This window comes from Vulpes lagopus, chromosome 2 (assembly GCF_018345385.1).
Source record: "Vulpes lagopus strain Blue_001 chromosome 2, ASM1834538v1, whole genome shotgun sequence".
In the NCBI taxonomy this organism is placed as follows: Eukaryota; Metazoa; Chordata; class Mammalia; order Carnivora; family Canidae; genus Vulpes; species Vulpes lagopus.
In genome coordinates, this window is record NC_054825.1 from 66,865,606 (window position 1) to 66,887,225 (window position 21,620).

The window sequence follows — 21,620 nt, forward strand, 5'->3', positions numbered from 1 at the left end:
TCATGCATCAGCTGATTGGACATTTATTTGGGTTATTTCTACTTAGGCTATTATGAATAATGTTACTGGAACATTTGTACACAGATTTGTGTGGATATATGTTTTCATTTCTCTTAGATAGACAGTTGACCCTTGATCAGTGCACAGGATTAGGGGCACTGACCTGCTGTGCAATTGAGAATCTGCATATGACTTTTGACTTTCCAAAAACTTAACTGCCTACTGTTGATCAGAAACCTTACCAATAACATAAACTGTTGATTAACATGTATTTTGTATGTTATGTGTATTAATATATTTTATTCTTACCTTAAAGTAAGCTAAAGAAAAGAAAATGTTAAGACAGTCATAAGGATGAGAAAATACATTTACGAAACGTACTGTATAAAAAAAAATTCCGGGATCCCTGGGTGGCGCAGCTGTTTAGCACCTGCCTTTGGCCCAGGGCGCAATCCTGGAGACCCGGGATTGAATCCCACATCGGGCTTCCGGTGCATGGAGCCTGCTTCTCCCTCTGCCTGTGTCTCTGCGTCTCCCTCTCTCTCTCTGTGACTATCATACATTAAAAAAAAAAAAAAAATTCCATGTATAAGTGGATCTGTGCAGTTCAAACTTATATTATTCAAGCAATGGTCAACTGTATATCTGGGAGTGGAATTGCAGAGTGATGTAATTCTGTGTTTAGCATTTTGAAAAATGGTCATGGTGTTTTCCAAAGTGGCTGTATCATTTTATGTTCCCACCAGCGATATATGAGGGTTCCAGTTTTTTTATATCCTTGCCACCACTTGCTATTTGGCTTTGATTTGCCAATGATATAGTTTTTATTTGATGGCTAATGATGTTGAACATCTTTTGCTGTGTTTTTTGACCATTTGTATGTCTTCTTTGGAGAGACCTCTTCAAATCTTTTGCCCATTTTAACATTGGGTTGTCCTTTTTTTTGGTTTTGAGAGTTCTTTATATATTCCAAATACAAATCTTGTGTCAGATATATGATTTGCAAGAATTTTCTCCTGTTGGTTGTCTTTTCACTTTCTTGATAGCATCCTTTGAAGCACAGTCTTTAATTTTATGAAGTCAAACAACATATTTTTTGTTTAGTTGCTTGTGCTTTTGATTATCTAAGAAACCACTCTCTAATCCCAGATCCTGAAGATTTATACCTATGTTTTCTTCTCCAAGAGTTTCATCTCTTACATTAGATCTTGGATTCATTTTGAATTAATTTTTACTATATGATATGATGTAGAACTTCATTCTTTTGCATGTGATATCTAATTGACCCAGTACCAAAATTGTTTTGACATCCTTGTGAAAAATCAGTTGACTGTAAATGGAGGGTTTATTTCTAGGCTCTCACTTCTGTCCCATTGACCTGTATGTCCTTATGCCAGTACCATACTGTCTTGTTGGTGTAATAAGTTTTGAAATTAGAAAGTATGAATCTTTCAACTTTGTCTTTTTCAAGATTGCTTAGGCTATTCTGGATCTCTTGCATTTCCTAATAAATTTTAGGATTAGTTTATCAGTTTCTACAAAGAAACCAGCTGGGATTTTGTTTGGTGTTGCATATAGTCTGTAGATCAGTTTAGGGGAGTATTGTAATCTTAGCAATATTGGGTTCTGATTCATGAACACAGGATGTCTTTCCAATTACTTAGGTCTTTCATCTCTTTCCATATACTAATGTATTTTGTATTTTTGTGGTTTTCAGTGTATTAGAGTCTTATACTTCTTTTGTTAAATTTACTCCTAGTTATTCTCTTGGCTATTCTTTTTTGCTGGATTGTTTTCTTAATTTTATTTTGAGGTGGTGAATTCCTAGTGTATAGAGATAACATTTAATTTTATATATTGATCTTGTATCCTGATACGTTGCTGAACTTGTTAATTTAGTTCAAATAGTTTTTTAGTGGACTGCTTAGGATTTTTTTTTTTTTTTTTGGTATAGGATCATATCATCTGAAAATAGAGATCATTTTATGTCTTTCTTTCCAATCTGAATGCCTTTTATTTTTCTTAACTAATTGCTTTAGCTAGAATCTCTAGTAAAATGTTGAATAGAAGTGGTAAAAACTGATACTCTTGTTTTGCTCTTCATCTCATGGGGAAGCATTCAGTCATTCTCCATTAAGCATTAATGCTAATCCTGTGTGTTTTTCATAGATATAGATGTTCTTTAGATTTTTTTCCACTTAACATTTTGTTGTGAAACTCATGGTGTGGCATATAACTGTAGCTCATTCACTTAGATATATAAATATGTATATGTGTGCTTTATTTATATGAATAGTCTAGTTTATTTGCCATCCTACTAACCATAGATTCTTTATGTTACTTCCTAGTATAATGTGCATACATTCCTGTTGGGTATATACATAGAAGTAAAATTGCTTGTGGTATATGTGTTTCACTTTAACAGGTATTGGAAACTCTTTTCCATAGTGGTTGTTCCAATTTACATGAGAAGTGTATGAAAGTCTTGGTTGCTCTCTTTGTTAATACTTGATATTTTAAGTTTTTTTACTTTAAGCCATATAATGTGTAGTGATATTTTATTGTGGTTTTAATTTCTATTGTCCTATATTAATGAGATCGAGCTCCATTGAAAAAACTGTTTATTGGCTTTTGGGTGTGGGGTGTGTGTGTCTGTCAGTGTATGTGTGTGACTTGTTCATGTCCCTCTTCAATTTTTAAATGACTTTGTGTGTACATGCGTTCTGTTGATTTTTAGAAGTTTTTTTCTTTTATAAATATCTGTTCCACATATGAATTCTTTGATGGTTATATGTATTGTAAATATCTCTCACTTTTTAACCTTTTGTCTTTTGATGAATGGAAGTTTTTTTTTTTTTTAACTTTAGTCAAATTTATCATTCTTCGTGGTTAGTGCTTTGTATGTTCCCTTTAAGAAATCTTTCCTGTTGGGGTGCCTGGGTGGCTCAGTTGGTTAAGTGACCAACTCTTGGATTTGGCTTAGGTCATGGTCTCAGAGTCCTGGGATCCAGCTTTGTGCTCATTAGGGAGTTGACTCAGTGATTCTGTCTCTCTCTCTCTCCCACCCTGCTCATGCTCTTGCTTACACTTTTTCTCTAAAATAAATAAATATCTCTTTAAAAAAAAAAGAGAAACCTTTCCTGTTAGCCCTATGATACCTTCTAAAAGCTTTAATGCTTTGCCTTATATTTTGTCTTTACCATCGCTCTGGAATTGCTGTTTTTTGTTAGGATTTTTCTGATTATTCTTGATCCTACATTCAAATGAACTTTATGATTAACTTGTTCTGCTCCAGGAAAAAAAATCCTGAGAATATTTTTATTAGGATCACATTAAACTTATACATTGACCTAGGGAGAGTTGATATTATAATGATGTTGAATTTTTTTTATCCAAGAATATACCATGCCTTTTCATTTACTTATATCTATTTTTGTCTCTCAAGAATTGTTTTAGTTTTTTATATTTAGGTTATTGCACAATTCTTGTAAAATTGATGTATTTTTACGATAGTAAATAGGGTATTCATTTCTATTATTTCTTCTTGAGTATTTTTTTGTACATATATATACACACACACACATATATGTATGTGTGTGTATATATATATATATAGAGAGAGAGAGAGAGAGAGAGTTATAACCAGTTTTTTTTTTTTTTTTAAGATTTTATTTATTCATGAGAGACAGAGAGGCAGACATAGGCAGAGTAAGAAGCAAGTTCACTGTAGGGAGCCTGATGTGGAACTTGATTCCAGGACACCGGGATCACGCCCTGAGCCAAAGGCAGTTGTTCAACTGCTGAGCTACCCAGGTGTCCCTAACGTGTTACTTTCTAACTCTCTTATTGTTTTCAGTAATTTTTCCATTATATTTTAGGTTTTTCTAGATATAATTATATTATTAGCAAATAATGGAGAAAATTGTACCATTTTTGCTCCACTTATGCTCCAAATTGTTTTCTCTTTAAGGTTGCATTAGAGGTCCTCTGTTTTATTTTATGTAGATATTGATAGTATAAATGCTGTTTTTCAAAGTAACCATACTATTTTGCATTACCAAAAGCAATGTCTGAAGTTTCAGTTAAAACTTGGTGGTGTTAATCTTTTTTAATTTGAGCATTTGTAGTGTGTGTAGTGATAATCTTATTGTGGTTTTAATTTTTTTTTTTTTTAGATTATTTATTCATGAGAGAGAGAGAGAGAGAGAGAGAGAGAGAGAGAGAGAGAGGCGGGCCACAGGCAGAGGGAGAAGCAGGCTCCACGCAGGGAGCCTGATGTGGGACTCGATCCCGGGTCTCCAGGATCACGCCCTGGGCCCAAGGCAGGCACTAAACCGCTGAGCCACCCAGGGATCCCCTGGTTTTAATTTTTATTTACCTAATGACTAATGATCTAAGGATTTTTTTTTTAAATGTATTTGTTTATTTGAGAGAGAGGGAAAGAGGGAGAGATTGCACATGCACAAGGTGGGGGGGAAAGGGCAGAAGGAGAGAGAAAATCTTAAGCAGGTTCAGGCCCAGCATAGCAAACATTGGGATTAATCTCACAACCCTGAGATTATGTCTTGAGCCAAAGTCAAAAGTTGGATGCTTAACACTGAGCCACCTAGATACCCCAAAGCATCTTTTGATGTGCTTTTCTTTCTTTTTCTTCTTTTTTTCCTGATGTGTTTAATTGCTATTTGTATATGTTGTTTGGTCTTTATATATTCCAGGATACAAGCCCTTTATCTGATATATATATGTTGTGAATATTTTCTTCTACTTTCTGGTTTACCTTATCATGTTCTTAATGGTATCTTTTGAAGAGCAAAAGTTTAAGTTTTTAAGAATTCAAATTTATTAGTTATCTCTTTTGTAGTTCATGGTTTTGTGTTCTAATGTAACCGTATCACAAAAATTTTCTTAAGATTTTAGAAATTTAATAGTTTTACCTCTTACATTTATATCTATGATCCATTACGAATTAGGTTTTTAGTATGATATGAGGTAAGGATTGATGTCCATTTTTTTCATAGCAATATCCAGTTGATCTAATACCGTTTGTCAGCAAAACTTTTCTTTCCTCGTTGAATTGCTTTAATATCTTTGTTGATAATTAATGGACCATTTGTGGCCTCTTTCTGTACTCTCCATTCTGTTTCCCTACTCTTTTTGTTAATACCAGTCCTGATACTGTAACTTTACTGTAAGTCTTGAAATGTGTTGGACAAGTCCTTCAACTCTGTTTATTTTCAAAATTGTTCTGAGTATTCGAAGATCTTTGTATCTCAAAATAAATTTAATGATTAGCTAATCAATATCGCCAACAAAATCTACTTGAATCTTAATTGGGATTATGTTGAATCTGTAGGCCAATTTGGGGAGAATTGATATCTTAAGAAATTGCTATTTAATTATACATAAATAAAGCTGGAGGGGAAAAAAATGAGTCTTCCAATTTCAGGGCATATGTTATACCTCTCTCTTATGTCTTTAATTTCTCTACAGTAATGTTTTGTAGTTTTAGAGATTTCCCTTTGGTAGATAACATTTTTCCTTTAGTTTGAAGAATTTTCTTTAGCATTTCTTGGCAACAAATTCTAGGTGTCCTTATATGAAAACGTCTTTTTATTTGCTGATTATAGAATTCTGGATCAACAGTTCTTTTATTTCAGCGTGTTAAAGATATGTTCTTCTACTATCTCTGGCCTTGGTGGTTTCTAAAGAAAAATCTGTTATTTGGACCATTATCCTGTGTGTAAAGTGTCGTTTTTCTTTTGTTTTAAAGAATATTTTTCCCCTTTTCAGCATTTTGGTTATGATGTGTCTGTTTTTTGTTTTTGTTTTTTTCATTTCATTTGGGGTTTACTGAGCTTATTGAAAATGTAAATTTATCATGTCTTTTATCAAATTTGTGAAATATTGATCATTATTCAGATATTTTTCAGTCCCTGCTTCTTTCTTCTGTCCTATTCTAGGTCTCCAATTATACAACTTAAATTTTTTTGTGTTGTCCCACAGTTCCTGAGACACTGTTCTTTTTTTCCGATTCTTTTTTTTTTTTTTTTTTTTCTGTTTTCACACTGGATAATTTCTACTGAGCTATTTTCAAGTTTACTCATTCTTTTCTTTCTTTTGTCATCTGTTTTATTAAACTTATCCAGTGAGGGTTTTTTGTTTTTTTTTTTTTTTAAACTTTCAGGTAAGTATTTTTCAATGATAAAATTTCTGTTTGGTTCCTTTATAGTTTTTATTTCTCTGTTGACAATTCCTATCTTTTCATTCATTTTTAATATGTTTTCCTTTATTTCATAGAATAGAGACATAATAGCTACTTTAAACTTTGAAGACTCTGTGATAGTAGCTCTAGCATTTGTGTCATCTATAGGTTTTCTTTTTTTCTTGCAAATTGGTCCCATTTTCTTGGTTAGTTGCATGTTGAATAATTTTAGATTATATACAAGGATACCTTGTTTTATTGTGCTTTGCAGATACTGCATTTTCTTTACAAATTGGCAATCCTGCATCAATCAAGTCTATTGATGCCATTTCGCCAACAGTGTGTGCCAATCATATGTCTCTGTGTCACATTTTGGTAATTCTCACTATATTTCAAACTTTCTTATTATATTTGTTGTTGTGATCTGTGATCTATGATTACAACTCGCTAAAAGCTCCGACAATGGTTAACATATTTTAGCAACAGAGTATTTTTAAATTAAAATTCGTGTATTGTTTTTTAGGCCACACTATTGCTCAACTTAGTTGGCCATTCATTTGAGTCACTTTATTGCAATATTTGTTTAATGTGGTGGTCTGCATCCAAATCTGTGATACCACTGTGGTGTGCTTGTATTAGATGTTAAGATTTTTAGGTTGCGTAGAAGCTTGTATGGGTGTTTCAGATCTCAGTTTATTTGTCCAAGCCTTTGCCACATTGGTACCAATCTGGAGACATATGATTGGCACACACTGTTGGCGAAATGGCATCAATAGACTTGATTGATGCAGGATTGCCAATTTGTAAAGAAAATGCAGTATCTGCAAAGCACAATAAAACAAGGTATCCTTGTATATAATCTAAAATTATTCAACATGCAACTAACCAAGAAAATGGGACCAATTTGCAAGAAAAAAAGAAAACCTATAGATGACACAAATGCTAGAGCTACTATCACAGAGTCTTCAAAGTTTAAAGTAGCTATTATGTCTCTATTCTATGAAATAAAGGAAAACATATTAAAAATGAATGAAAAGATAGGAATTGTCAACAGAGAAATAAAAACTATAAAGGAACCAAACAGAAATTTTATCATGAATGCATAGCTCAAGAGTTAGTCATTGAGATTGTGAGATTTGTGTGTGTGGTTCAAATTTCAGTTAAATTCTCCAAATATTTGCTCTGTTGGCTTGTGGGTCTATTCTGTGCATGTATACATAGTTCAGGGTTTTGACTGAGGCTTATACGTATTTATGCACAGAATTCATGACTCCTTTCTCTGATTCTCTCCTCTCTAGGAGTTTTCCTGTGGTTTCTATCATTGGTTTTCAGCAATTTGATGTTAATATAACTTATGGTGGTTTTCTTCATTTTTTTACTTGAGATTCATTGAGCTTGTAGGTTTTAGTAGGGTTTTAGTTTTCATCAAATAGAATTTTGGTCATTTAAAAATTTGGGGGGGCACCTGGGTGCTCAGTCCATTAAGCATCTGCCTTTGGCTCAGATCATGATCCCAGGGTTCTGGCCCCACACTAGGCTCTTTGCTCAGCAGGGAGTCTGCTTCCCCTTCTTCCACTCTGTCTCCTGCTCTTGCTTGCTCTCTCTCTCTCTCTCTGAAATAAATAAAATCCTAAAAAAAAAATTTTTTTTCTGCAACCTTCCTTTCTTCTTTGATAAGATTTCAGGTACAATGAGGTTAGAAAACTTAACATGCTCAATATATTTCTGTTTACTCGCCTTTCTGTGTTTAATTTTGTAGGATTCTATTGCTATGTCTTTATGCCTGATGATCTTTTCTGCAATTAAATAAGCTGTTAATCTCATCCAGGATATTTTTCATTTCAGATGTTATAATTTTTAGTCTAAGTTCAGTTTGGGTCATTTTTATATCCTCTGTTTCTCTCCTCACTATGTTCATGCTTTTTCTCTTACCTCGAACATATGGAATATATTTAATTAATTCTACTGCCAGCATCATTGCTGGGTCAGTTTCTGTTGATTGATTTTTCTTCTGGTTATGGTTTATATTTTCTTTCCTTACTTGCATGCCTCATAAGTTTTGATTAGATGCTGCACATTTTGAATTTTATGTTTGAGATGTTAGATTTTTGTTGTATTTAAAAAAAATATTGTTATTCTTTTTCTGTGACACACTTAAGTTTCCTGGAATCCATTTGGCCCTTTCACGGCTTTATAGGTTTTGTTGGGTCAGATTTAGAGGAGATTTTATTTAATCTGGGGCTAATTTGGCCCCATTACTAAGGCAATATTTGATAATTTGTGAATTTGGAGACCTTTCCAGTATGGTTCATTGGAATCCCCAATATCTCCAGCTCTATTCATTTCCTATGGTTCTTTCCCTGGCCTTGCAGTAATATTCTCACATGGATATACAAATATCTAGAGCTCTCTTTCTGTGTAGCTACCTTTCCCATAGTATTTCCCTCATCAAATTCTAGCCATTTTGGCCTTCCCAAACTGAGCTCTACAACTTGGTGAAATTGCTAGGCTGCTTTTGGCTTTTCTCTCCCTGTGCCACAGGCTACAAAATTCCCAGGGAGAAAGCAACAGCAATCAGAGCTCACGTTGTTTGTTTTCTTTTTCTGAGAGATCATTATGCAGTGCTGCCTATTGTCTAATGATTGAAAACCACCATTTAATATATTTTGTTTGGTTTTCTAGGTTTTCTTTTTTAAGGCAGGAAGACAAATCTGGTACTTTGAATCCATTATGGCTAGGAGCAAAGTTCTAATTTCGGTTCTGAAATTTATTGAAACTAAAGTTGGAATTAAATTAGCATGGCCTTTATTTTTGTTACTTTTGCCCCAGTTGCTCAGATAACCACCCAGACTTGTGTATTAATAAAAGAGATACAGAAATTGTTAAGATGAGTAGTATTTTACTTTTCACTGCCTCCTTTATTTTCATGTTGTTTCTCATAGGGTCATAAAGGGCATGCATATACAGCATGCAACTTAACCAAAAACAAAAAAAGCATGCCATATTGAAATTCACATGACTGAACTCCTTTCAGTGAGGCAGGCAATCTAAGCATAATAATAGTCTTCTTATGAATAAACTTACTTCTATATATGGGGACATAGCAAAAATGATATCCTTGTTTAAGACAAAGCTTAAAATTGTTTTTGAAATACTAGTGTGTAGTTGTATAGGTCACACAACTTGGTCGCAACTGCAGTTAGTCAGTTAGTCAGGGAATGACCATGCTTGATTTGTTACTTGCTTTAATATTAAATATGATAATTTCTCCATTAGCATTGTACAGCAAGAAGAGCCAAATGACGAGCTTTCCAAAGATGAGGTCATTCTGAAGCTGAAAGCAGAAGTGCAGCGTTTGCTGGGTAGCAACTCGGTAAAGCGTCATCTGGTGTCTCAGTTACAAAATGATCTCAGAGACTGTCGTAAGAAAATTGAAACTCTTCAACAAGCGGAGAAAGATGAAAAAAGCATCAAGGTTGAGGTTTGTAGAATTTGTAGAGTTAAAAACCCATCTTTAAAAGCTTTAATAAAAAACATGCTTATAATCTTCATGTTTAAATCAAACCTTTCTCTTCCAGGGTTTCATTTGACATTATTTAGAAGTCCAGTATAAAGAAAGGAATGCCACATAAAGTAATATATTTTCTAGTTCCTTTTGGCATCTTGTAAATGACATGCTAATTAGGTAAAATTCCTTTACCACAAATCCAAGGAAGTAATCTATGTAACAAATACCTACATTTCCTCAAGATTGGTTTATACCAACAGTGTTCTAGTCTTAAGTTCTCCACAACTAGATCCTTTAGCACTTTGTCCATGAGATTTCTCTGGCCCATGTTCCTGTAATAAGCTTCATTCTATATAAGGAAATTAATTATGTAGTAGTGATGTTATGAGTGGGAAAGGTGCAGAAACCAGTTAAGTCAAAATCACTGAATCCACTTTTATATCCTTCAGTTAGTGTCCTCACTTTACAGATGAGGAAAAGGAAGCTGGAAGAAAATGTGGCACTTCTGAGGTCACAGAGTCAGTCTTAAGGCAAATCGAAATGAAAACACTTGACTAGTGAGTTGGTCAAGGTTATTTCCCCAAGATCTTTCTATCACAGAGATCTTTACCATTGCCCTCATTTCATAGTTGCCTTTTCACCCTACCATATGTCCAACTCCCAATCCGTCTATGGTCTCAGTAGAAAAGGATACATACAAGACCTAGTAACTAAAAGGAAAGGGAAGGAGGAAATGAATGTGGGTGCTATATTCCTTTTCCTTCTGGATGGAAATGATTTTTACTTCCCCCTTTATTACTGTTTTATCTCCTGATACAACTAGGAGCTGTATTCATTAAAACGATCCTATTAAATTATGCAAGATGTTTTATGATGTTTATTATTATGAAATTTTAATTGTATCAGTTTTCCAAAAAATAATAGTGTGTTTTCACTGTTAAAGTTCTGACCAGTCTGGTTCATTCTGCTGAGTAACTGTATTTGATAAGTACAATGACAATGTTGATTTCAGTGTTAATAATCAAATGAGAAAGAACCTCCCTTCCCTTCAGCACATGTAACATCTCTAAATCAAGCTGTCTTGTTTCCATGTTTTTTACAAAAGATGGGAATAAACCCTCATGTTTCAATTTGTGTTAGAGTTGGTTAGTTCAAGTGTTTTGGTGAGAGTAGCCTAAGATTTAGGAGAGTAGGAACCTGGTTTTGAGTCTGAACTTTAGCTCAGGTGTCCATGGTTCTTTCTTTGTTCTGTACTGGAATTACTGATGGCATTTGCTCTACAGATATGCATCCACGTATGTAGTAGATGATGGTGGCCATGTCTTATGCTTTTAAAACTTTAACTTTTGCCTCCATAGTATGAAGAGAGCTATCTCATTGTTGAATACTTTTTGTCCAGCCACTCTTTTACCATAGTGATTTCTCAGCAGTCCACGTTTGGTTTTTCTTAAAAGTGTGACTTACCAGCCTCTGCTGCTTATGTCTGTCCTGCTTCCACTTACTATATAGGGATTTCTTGGGAGTATTGTCTTGATGATTCTCTGCGTGTTTGCTCAGTAAATCTTTGTTGAATTAATACACATATTGATCCCTTTCTAGATGGGGGAAAGGGAGAGGAAGTAGTAATTTAACCAACATACTTTTTAGATAAACACTTAAGTTCATGGTCATCTAATTAGTTCATGGACACCTTCAAACTATGCCTTTGCTTCTTATTTCCTACATCTTTTCTAATGAACTTTCTACTTAGTCTATAACATTAGAAAGCAGGGTTGGGAAGTACATGAAAGAAGAGCAAATCATTCAGCTGAAGCTTTTTTTTAAAAATCTACTCTGTGCAAGGTCTTGTGGGATTCAGTGAAAGAAACAATGGCCATTCCTTGAAGGAATTTAGAATCTAGAACAGCACTATCCAATAGAAATATAATGGAGCTACATATGTAACTTAAAATGTTCTAGTGATTCCATTAAAGTAAAAGTAATGGTGAAATTAATTTTAATAATATATTTTACTTAGCCCAATATATTCAAAATACTATCTTCTCAATATGTAATCAATGTAAAATTATTAATGGGATGGTTTGAATTTTTTTTTGTTTGCTTTTTTCATGATTGTGCCAAGTCCTTGAAATCTGACCTGTGTTGTCCATTTATAGCACATTTCAATTGGATAAGATATGTTTCTCTTTTTAAAAATTATTTATTTAAATTCAATTTAATTAACATACTATATTATTAATTTCAGAGATAGAATTTAGTGATTCATCAGTTTCATAAAAAACCCAGTGCTTATTACTTCAAGTGCCCTCCTTAATGCCCATCACCCAATTATCCCATCCTACCACCCACCTCCCTTCCAGCAATCCTCAGTTTGTTTCTTGTAGTCAAGTTTTTGCCTTCCTGTTTTCGTCTTAATTTATTTTTCCTTCCCTTCCTCTCTGTTCATGTTTTGTTTCTTAATTTCCATATATGAATGAAATCATATGGTATTTGTCTTTCTAGTTCCCTCTAGTTCCATCCACATCATTCCAAACTTCAAGATTTCATTCTTTTTGATGACTGAGTAATATTCCATTATATATATGTGTATGTGTGTGTGTACATATATATGTACATATATATATTTTTTTCCCCCAAGATCTTTCTATCACAGAGATCTTTACCATTGCCTTTGTATATATATACCATTTATATTTACCATTGTGTGTGTGTTTATATACACACATGTATATACAAACACACACCACATCTTCTTTATCCATTCATCGTCAATGAACATTTTTCAAGTGCTCAATAGCCATCTGTGGTTAATGGCTACTGTATTCAACAGTACAGATCCGGAGGGAGATGAACATGTATAACTTTGTGTAATAAGGATGATACTGGTTGCAAAGTGCTCTAAGAAGGAATAACTAACCAGGCATGGTTGTAGGGGAGATGGTAAGGCAAACCTTAGTGAGGTTTTTAAGGAGGGAATATTTGATCTCTATCCTGAAGGATAAAGGCAGGAGAGAAGGTAGGAAAGAACATGTCAGACTTGAGCAGAAGTATATAAAAAAGGATGTAACAAATAACTGGTATAACTAGGGAGTAGGGCATGTGTCTAGAAGTCTATATTGTATAAGTTTCAATTGTCTGGAATCTTTGAGGCCAAAAACATATAGATGTTATATCAATTTTTGGAATAATATAGCTGGCATTAAGTCCTGAGGTTAATGAAGTAATGTTGAACTTCTCTGCTTGCTATAGGGATGTTAAGAGAAAGAACATGTCAATTTAAACTTCCTTGGATATCTTTTTAAAGAGAACTAGGTCATCAAAATCCTTTCCTACAGCCTTTCTAAGTATTGAAAAGGGCAGCAAAATATTTACTCTGTAATCTTAATTAGCATGTTTCTTTTATGAATGTTTAAAAGTATTTGGTTGTATTTATTGCTTTATAACTTTGTAGTATATTTTATTTTTATTCATATCCATCTTATACAGAAAAATTAAAGATTATCACAGAAATTCTGTTGTTTTTGCTTTCATATCATTTGAGTATTCAAACAGTACTGCTCTCTGACATTTCCAGGATCATTAAGATGAATATTAGGAACTTGTCCATATGTAGCACTATGCACTAATTGGGAGTGAACTAAATTCTTTGCTGTTCATTCCAGTTGAACAACTGGGCCTTTAAGGTAGAATGTAGTAAAGTCTTTAGGAAGATAAGTCTAGCAGTCAGGATCCATATCTACACTGAATTTTTTGTTAGCATAATAAATAAAACACAGAGGCCTTTTTGTATCTGCTACTCAGTGGAGATCATTACCTAGCCACGAGCTGTGGTTAAAACAATACTCTGATTCCAAGGTACTTGATAGGCAATGTTCAGTAGCCAACTCAGAAAGTTCTTATCCAGAATCTTTTTAGACATAGAAATTAGGAAGGTAATGTAAGAATTGGTATATTACGTGTCTTTTTTTCTTGAAGGTAATGTCTTTAGTATTCTGACTTTAGAAAGAAGTTTCATTGTAACATTCAAGTGGTCTTTTTCTTTTTCTTTTTTATTTTTTTTAATTTTATTTATTTTTTTATAAATTTTTTTTAAATTTTTATTTATTTATGATAGTCACACAGAGAGAGAGAGGCAGAGACACAGGCAAAGGGAGAAGCAGGCTCCATGCATCGGGAGCCCGATGTGGGATTCGATCCCGGGTCTCCAGGATCGCGCCCTGGGCCAAAGACAGGTGCTAAACCGCTGCGCCACCCAGGGATCCCGGTCTTTTTCTTTTTAAAGGTCTTTTTTTTTTCTTTTAGATTTTATTTATTTATTCTTGACAGATAGAGACAGAGACATAGGTAGAGGGAGCAGCAGGCTCCCTGTAGTGAGCCTGATGCAGGACTCGATGCCAGGACTCTGGGCCCACAACCTGAGCTGAAGGCAGGCACTTAACCAACTCAGCCACCCAGGCAACCCTTAAGTAAGGGTTTTGTGCTGATAGGTACAAGTACCTAGTCCGTGTGTGCCTGCAGTTTGATAATATGTCAAAACAGAGCGTAATACCTAGCTGTGAAAATTGGTTTCCCCTGTCATATCAGTATGACGTTATTTTCAATCATTTCATTTCATAATAATATAAAACTCACCAATGGGGAAGGAAGCACAAATGAATATCATAAACTTTAAAAAGTGGAGGCCAAGTTAGGAAAATTAAAGCCATTCTAATGAGTCAGTAAAATCCTTGAAAGTCTCATTAGTACCTCTACATCTGGAGAGAGCCTCACAGAGTAGATATTTGTAGCTCTTCTCTCCTCTGGCTAGAGTAGAAGCAGTGGCTTCTGGACAATGATGGCAAGTGAAAAGGGGAAAATCAACAACTGGAGCAGTCTCCCTGTAAAGAAAAGTGAAGGCTAAGAATCAGAAGACTGAACCAGAACCTGGGTGTTCTGTTACCCTACATGTGAATGAGATACCCGTACCTCCCCAATGAGGAGAATGAATCTTGATACAGGATATTTTTTATACATTGTAAAAGAGAGCTCAGACTTCAGGTAAATACATAAACCAACAAGTCAAATGGAGTAGATATTTAAAAAAAAATCTTTGTGAATACAATGAATAAATAATTCACAAAGGTAGATAAAGAAGACACTTAGATGGTAAGAGTAAAATGTGAAATTGTATAAGCAGACAAATCTGGGAAGATGAAAAACAAATTATGAAGGCATGTTAAGAGGTTCTGCTCTGATGGCAATGCAAGAAATGCAAATGATAGCAGGTGTTGGCTACCCTTTCCCCATAAAATACAGTAATTATTTCAAAACAGTCATTGACCTTGGGGAGGCAAAGAGAATTGGACAGAGTCTCACAGATGGACTACCTGACAGTATACATTTGCATGATTCTTGTGGGAAACAATTTGCCAAAGTTTATAATGAATCTTAAAATACTGTACCTGTTGAATAAAATACAGATCTATGAGTTAATGCTGATTACATAAATAAGTACAGAAAAAAAATAGATGCTAAACATAGTATAATATAAAAAAATAGAATATTTGCATAGTCTCCTAGTATCTTTTCATAAGATACTTATTCCTAATAACAAGTAGAAAAAGTGAAGGTTCCTGCAGATATTACCTTCATTTATTGATCATAATCAGTTGATGAAACACATTGACATCATGTGTTTCCTGAAGAGCACACACATCACTTCTCTGGCATTCATGCTATAAACGGATGACCTGAATTTAGTAATGAAGTAATATCAGAGAAACCTACATTGAAAGGCATCTTACAAAATAACTAGTTGGCACCAAAAAGTCTTAGTTTTTTTTTTTAAGATTTTATTTATTTATTCATGATAGACAGAGAGAGACACAGGCAGAGGGAGAAGCAGGCTCCACACTGGGAGCCCGACGCGGGACTTGATCTCGGACTACAGGATTGCGCCCTGGGCCAAAGGCAGGCGCTAAACTGCTGAGCCACCCAGGGATCCTCCAAAGTCTTAGGTTTGAAAGACAAAGACTGAACTGTCCCTAGATTGAAGGAGACTAATCAGACATGACAACTAAATGCCATGTGGAATTGTTGACTAGATCCAGATTGAGAAAAAGAACATTAGAGGAAAATTGGAGAATTTTGTATAAGATCTGTAGATCACATCTGAGTTAATTTCCTGGTTTTAATCATTGTATTGTGGTTATATTTGGATACAGTGATAAAAGTTATGGAAATTATTTGTGCTGTTTTTGCAATTTCTTTTTAAGTATGAAATTATTTTAAAAGCATAACTTAGAATTTTTTTAAAATCTGAAAAGCTTTTGATTTCTTTTAACATTTAGACTAAAATAGATACCTCGGAAAACCCAACTAATCAATTCTGGCCTGGCTCTTCTAATTCTGATATGATTGTCAAAGATGACATTCTGCGATTTGAAAATGAAATTCATGTTTTACAGCAACAAAATCAGGTAATTAAAAGTCTCCTGTATTTTGTGAGAATTTTTATGACCTCATTAAATTCAAAGGATATAACAGACTTCAAAAATCCAGAGGTAATGTGATTTAGTAGATAGGTTTATTAGTAGGTGAATAAGGATTCCAGTTATTTCCCATTACTGGTCATGAGGTAGTACTTTCATCAGAAGGTAAGTTGGTGTAATCCCAGTTTCCTATTTATAGAGAAGCATAGCTACCAGAGGTGTTCTTTTCTTGACCAAATAGTTCAACATTGTTTATTTATATGGTTGTGAAGATTATTGAATTCTAAGACTTAAGACATTGGTTAGCTAATACTTCTCTCGTTTAATGTTTTCATTTCATATAGTTCAAAATGAGTACAAAATTTTAAGTCTTAGCCCTATCAGAAAGCTGCTTCTCTACTCTTAGAAGGCTTAAAGAGACTTTGTAGAATGATGAAAATGATACATCATCATTACAGGCTAGAGATAAAGCACAGAGGATATTAAAAAATAAGATTGGGCACATCAATGAAAATGATGTTTATTTCCTCTACTGTATTCTTTTGTATATAGGAACTTAAAGAAACTGAAGAAAAACTGAGAAATACAAACCAAGACTTATGTAATCAGATGAGACAAATGGTACAAGATTTTGACCGTGACAAACAGGAAGCTGTAGATAGGTAAGGAGTATATGGAGGTCTAATGCCTGCCTCCAGCCTCTATCCTCCTTCCCCCTGTGGCTAAAGAAAAGATTCAAGAAAAGTTATGGAATGAACCCTCCCTACTGAGATCTCAGACTGAAGAAGATGAGTCTCTGGCTTCTCAAATTAGAATTCGGAACACATTTTCCATGGCAGTGATGTTATGCAGTGGGTTGGGTTCTATATCACCATCAAAGCTGTAGTTCATTGAAATAGTATAGCTTTATGGTTTTTATAGACTGTCTGGGAAACTGTTCTTTATAAGGAAGAAATCTGGAAGAGAGTATGTCTTCCAAATACCAAATCATAAACTTGGAAACAGATTTTTGGAACATAACTTACTTGTGAGTTGAGTACTGCTAGTATTTATGTTTAGTATAGATACCTTGAAATTTTGGAACAATGTTATTTCAATTAATTATTTGTAAACAAGTCCTCAACCAAAGACTATTATCTGTTTGAAAGACTGGAGCATTCTCCTACCCATGTTGCTACCCACGTTTTTCTCTAGAAACATTTGAAGAAAGAAAATTTTGAAGATTCTTTAAGCTCCTCCATTGGGAATTAATTATTACCACTTTTGGTTGGAGCAAACCAACCTGACCTTAATTATAATTTGTATTAGAGGGAGGGAGGGAGTGGGTAGGGAAGGAAGAAGAAAAAAAGAACAACAATTCATCTTGGTGTTTCTAGTAATGCTAGGTACTGCTTTAGATTCTGCTGTCTGCTCTCTTTTTTTCTAGATGTGAGAGGACTTACCAGCAGCACCATGAAGCCATGAAAGCCCAAATACGTGAAAGCCTGTTAGCAAAGCATGCTTTGGAGAAGCAGCAGCTCTTTGAAGTTTACGAGGGGGCTCGCTTGCAACTTAGGTGAGAACAAGAGAGTATAACTATCCTTTAAGCTGTAGAGACAGCGTTCTCCTGTTTTGTAGTTGAGAGAAAAATTATTTTGCAGCCTTTATATTTTTTTGTGGTCATTTAGCTGCTGGTTTTGTGTATTCAAGGTCTGAGTTAGATAAGATGAATAAGGAGATGGCTGCTGTGCAAGAATGTTATCTGGAAGTGTGCAGAGAGAAGGATGATCTGGAATCAACTCTCAGGAAGACCATTGAAAAGGAGCAACAGGCGCAGGAGCAGAAGGTATGGGAAAAGTTCATGTTATGTTTGCTCCATCTCATTCCTCTGGCTTCACTGTTGTCATGGAAACCAGTACACTTATTCTTTTGTGACATGCGGAAGGCATACATAGAAGTAAGTCCCTTTACTTTTGGCTGTATCACACCAATATAGCTCATAAAGCATAGAAATCTTGAGATGATTACTAAAATCTTAGTAGAAAATGACATCCATATAGAAGAAAATGATTCTTCCTTATGTCTTTATTCTAAGAGCCAAAACTGGGTTAAAAAATAAATGAATGAATGAACGAATGAATGAACAAGTGAATGAATGAATGAATGAATGAATGAATGAATGAATAAACAAGAGTGGACCTGGGTCACTGTGAGTCTGAAACCCAGGGATCCTCATTTTGCAATCATTTGTTGGCTGCAGATGAACCTACCTAGTCCTGTGAGCACTGCATACAACATTGGCTCTGAAACATTTTTCTCCGACCCATTTCTCTCTCAGTACCTAAGTGTCATTTTATTCTTCTGGGGGGAAGGGCAGGAATTTGAACTTGGGACTTATGACAAGGAAGGTGGTGGTATGGAGCCATGGAGAGCAAGGGCACACTGTTAATGTGACCTCTTCCAGGGAAGTTCTCATTTTTAGGGAAGCTGTACTCCCTCCTCCTGCCCGAATCCAAGTTGCTGTTGGTGAGTGTCCAGAAGTAAAATCACATGTAAACAGTCATCCCTCTTTTCTTCCCTGTCCTGGCCAGAGTCTCATCCAGACACATGTCTGACTTTCCCTTCCACTTTGGACCAGCCGACAGACCACAATTTGAAAGCCACCTGCGTCAAGATTAGAAAATATTTTTAAAGGCTTGAGTGAACGTTCTATACAGAGGCTTTTCTGAACAAAGTTCTATATATATCTTTAAAGACTTTATTTTTTTGAGAGAAAGAGAGATAGTGATAGCAGGAGAGAGTACAAGTGGGGGAGAGAGGCAGATTCCCCACTGAGCAGGGAGCCTGACTCAAGGCTGGATCCCAGGACCCCACAGATCACAACCTGAGCTGAAGGCAGATGCTTAACTACCTGAGCCAGCCACGCGCTCTTGAACAAAGTTATATAAAAGCAGGCTATTGCTACTACAGACTTAAAAAGCATAGTAAAGAGCAGATGAGGAATTCAGCTCATTTAATATTTTGATTATTTTTGAATAGAAAAACATGTCATGTATACATATCATCTAATGGAAAAAGAGCTTCTAAAGAGCTATTTTAGTTAGAGCTGGCAGTTTAAAAGTTAGAAGGGATCTTAAATTACTTAGAAATTAAGGACTTAGCTTTTAGTAATGTTTAAAAAAATTGAAATAGATCTCTACTGTGATTCTTTCTTTATAAATATATAAATTAACAAGAACAAAAGAGCAATTCTCTCAAAGAGGTCATTCTTTTCAGGAATATTTTCTTTTACTTCTAAAGAATCAATTTAACTATAAAATTGGATCACATAAATTGGTCACTTGCAAGTAACAGCTCTACGATGTTGGCTCATGAATGCTTGTACACAAGGACAGAAGAAAAGTTAATATTACTATTTGGCCCTTCCAAAACAGCTTACAGGATATATTTTTTTTCTTTAAAAATTTTTAATTGTCATGTAATGAAATTGACTTTTTTCATTTGTTGTGGCGTTCTACACTTTTTTAACATAGGATTTAATGCATGTATAGAATGATGAAGGTACAGAAGACTTATCACCCTGCAACACTGCTTTGTGCTAGCCCTTTGTAGTTATATCCACCCTTATTGAAAGGGCCAGAGTACTTACCACATTAGAAGTATATATAATTCCTTCCTTCTCTGGAAATACTTTAGTTTTTTATTTAGACTTACATAAACCCATTATAAAACTTACTAATCTTTATAAGCCAGTCAGAACAGAACTTTAAATTTAAGAGAATTTATTTAATCTTTTCATATCCTCTAGAGGTAGGCAAAGATATACCAATCTGTTTTCCTAGGTAATGTTTCACACGCACACAATAGAAGAATCTTTCTAAACTCAAGCAAGCAAGCTAGGGAACTTTCAGAGTAGTCCTTTTTTGTAGGACATAAACCATTTTCCCTGCAATTGGCTTTCGGGTCAGTAACTTAGTCTGGATACAGAATTCATAAGATAGGCAACCCTGAGAGGCCTGGGGTGTATTTTCCTGTTCTGTATGTGCTCTTTTCTGAAATGCTTATTGAGTCAGGCTGTGGGTTAAGTAGGGGCTGAATTCCATGTTTTAGAACTTTTATTGACACATAGAACTTTGCTTACATTTTTGCCTGGCTTGTTCAGAGAATGGGAAAAGGTCACATACACAGAACTCTTCAGCCTGTGTATTAATAATCATTGGAGGTTATGAATTTTCAGACAAGGCAAAAGTGGGCAGTATTCCCATTCATAATTTCACTTCTATACACCTTAAGGCTCATTTATATGGTTGTAATACATGCTGAGTCTGTCCTTAGAGTTCTTTTGCTTTCTGGGGCGTGCAAATCAAGCTTAAATATTTTAAAACTATCCAAAAATGTACTTCCTTTTAATGATAAAACTTTTAAAGTTAGATATACCTCCAGTATGTTCAAATGGCAGATCCCTGTGCTTGATAAATCTGTTACTTCTATAAAGAGAGGTAAGCAAGGTTTTCCCCACTGTGGTAGATTGCAAAAATGGCTGCACGTTCTTCCCATCAGTGAATGCATGCACTAGTATTGTAGTATGAGTTTGTAGCTATTCTCAGTAAGAGGTGGTCTGTTTCTCACACCTTGAATCTGATCTTGGCCACATGATTGGCTCTGGCCACTGAGATGTTAGTAAACATTACGTAAAAAGAGCCTTAAAAAGCATTTATGCATTGGGGCATACAAGCTTGATGCTCTGAAAAATGCAGCGACCACCACTGTGTGAATGATCTGGGATACCCTGCTGAGTGATGACACATTGTGACCAAGTCAACTTTCTAGCAGATATCGAGCTAACCCCCAGACATGTGAATGAAACTATATTATAGATCATGTACCTCAACTGCCTGCAGAGATCAACAGTGTTGACTTAGGTCAGAACCACCACCCAGCTGACCCAGAGATTGATAAGAAATAATAGATGTTTGCTGTTTTAGTTTAGTTCTGTTATAGTTAAATTTTGGCTGGCTTATTATGTAGTAAATCTACCTATGCACAAACAAACAGAAAATTAGTAGCAGTGTTCTGCTGTGGGTCAAAAGGAAACGTGGATACCTATGGAACAACTCCTGAAGGATAGATATACACAGATAAGACAATTTGAAGATTCCTTCTAAAGTCAACAGAAAGTAACAGTGATATATGATATGATCCTGAACAACTTTCTCAGCCATGTAATTGAGACTGCCCTATAGCATTAGTACAACTATGGTTTCCATGACCGGATTGTGAGGAAATGGGTTCTTCAGTCACCAGTTTCCAACATCATACAACACTGAAAAAAAATAGATAGCATCTTTTTGGCATGTGCCATTGGTGGAAAGGAATCAGATGGCAATTCAGACCAAAATAAGCCGGGTCAGGTGTGAACCAGAAAAAATCCAGACAACCAGGTAGTCATGAATCAGAACTA

At 34.9% G+C, this 21,620-nt stretch overlaps 1 protein-coding gene across 6 annotated transcripts in view; it reads left to right on the forward strand.

Annotated features, from left to right (window-relative positions):
• Positions 1–21,620, forward strand: part of CEP152 (centrosomal protein 152) — an 88,034-nt gene that overhangs the window by 37,145 nt on the left and 29,269 nt on the right. For all 6 annotated transcript variants that reach the window (XM_041745360.1, XM_041745361.1, XM_041745365.1 and 3 more), the window contains exons 13-17: positions 9,479–9,683; positions 16,040–16,168; positions 16,733–16,842; positions 17,607–17,735; positions 17,870–18,005. In XM_041745360.1, coding sequence (XP_041601294.1) covers positions 9,479–9,683; positions 16,040–16,168; positions 16,733–16,842; positions 17,607–17,735; positions 17,870–18,005 — 709 coding nt within the window. The remainder of the gene's footprint in view (positions 1–9,478; positions 9,684–16,039; positions 16,169–16,732; positions 16,843–17,606; positions 17,736–17,869; positions 18,006–21,620) is intronic.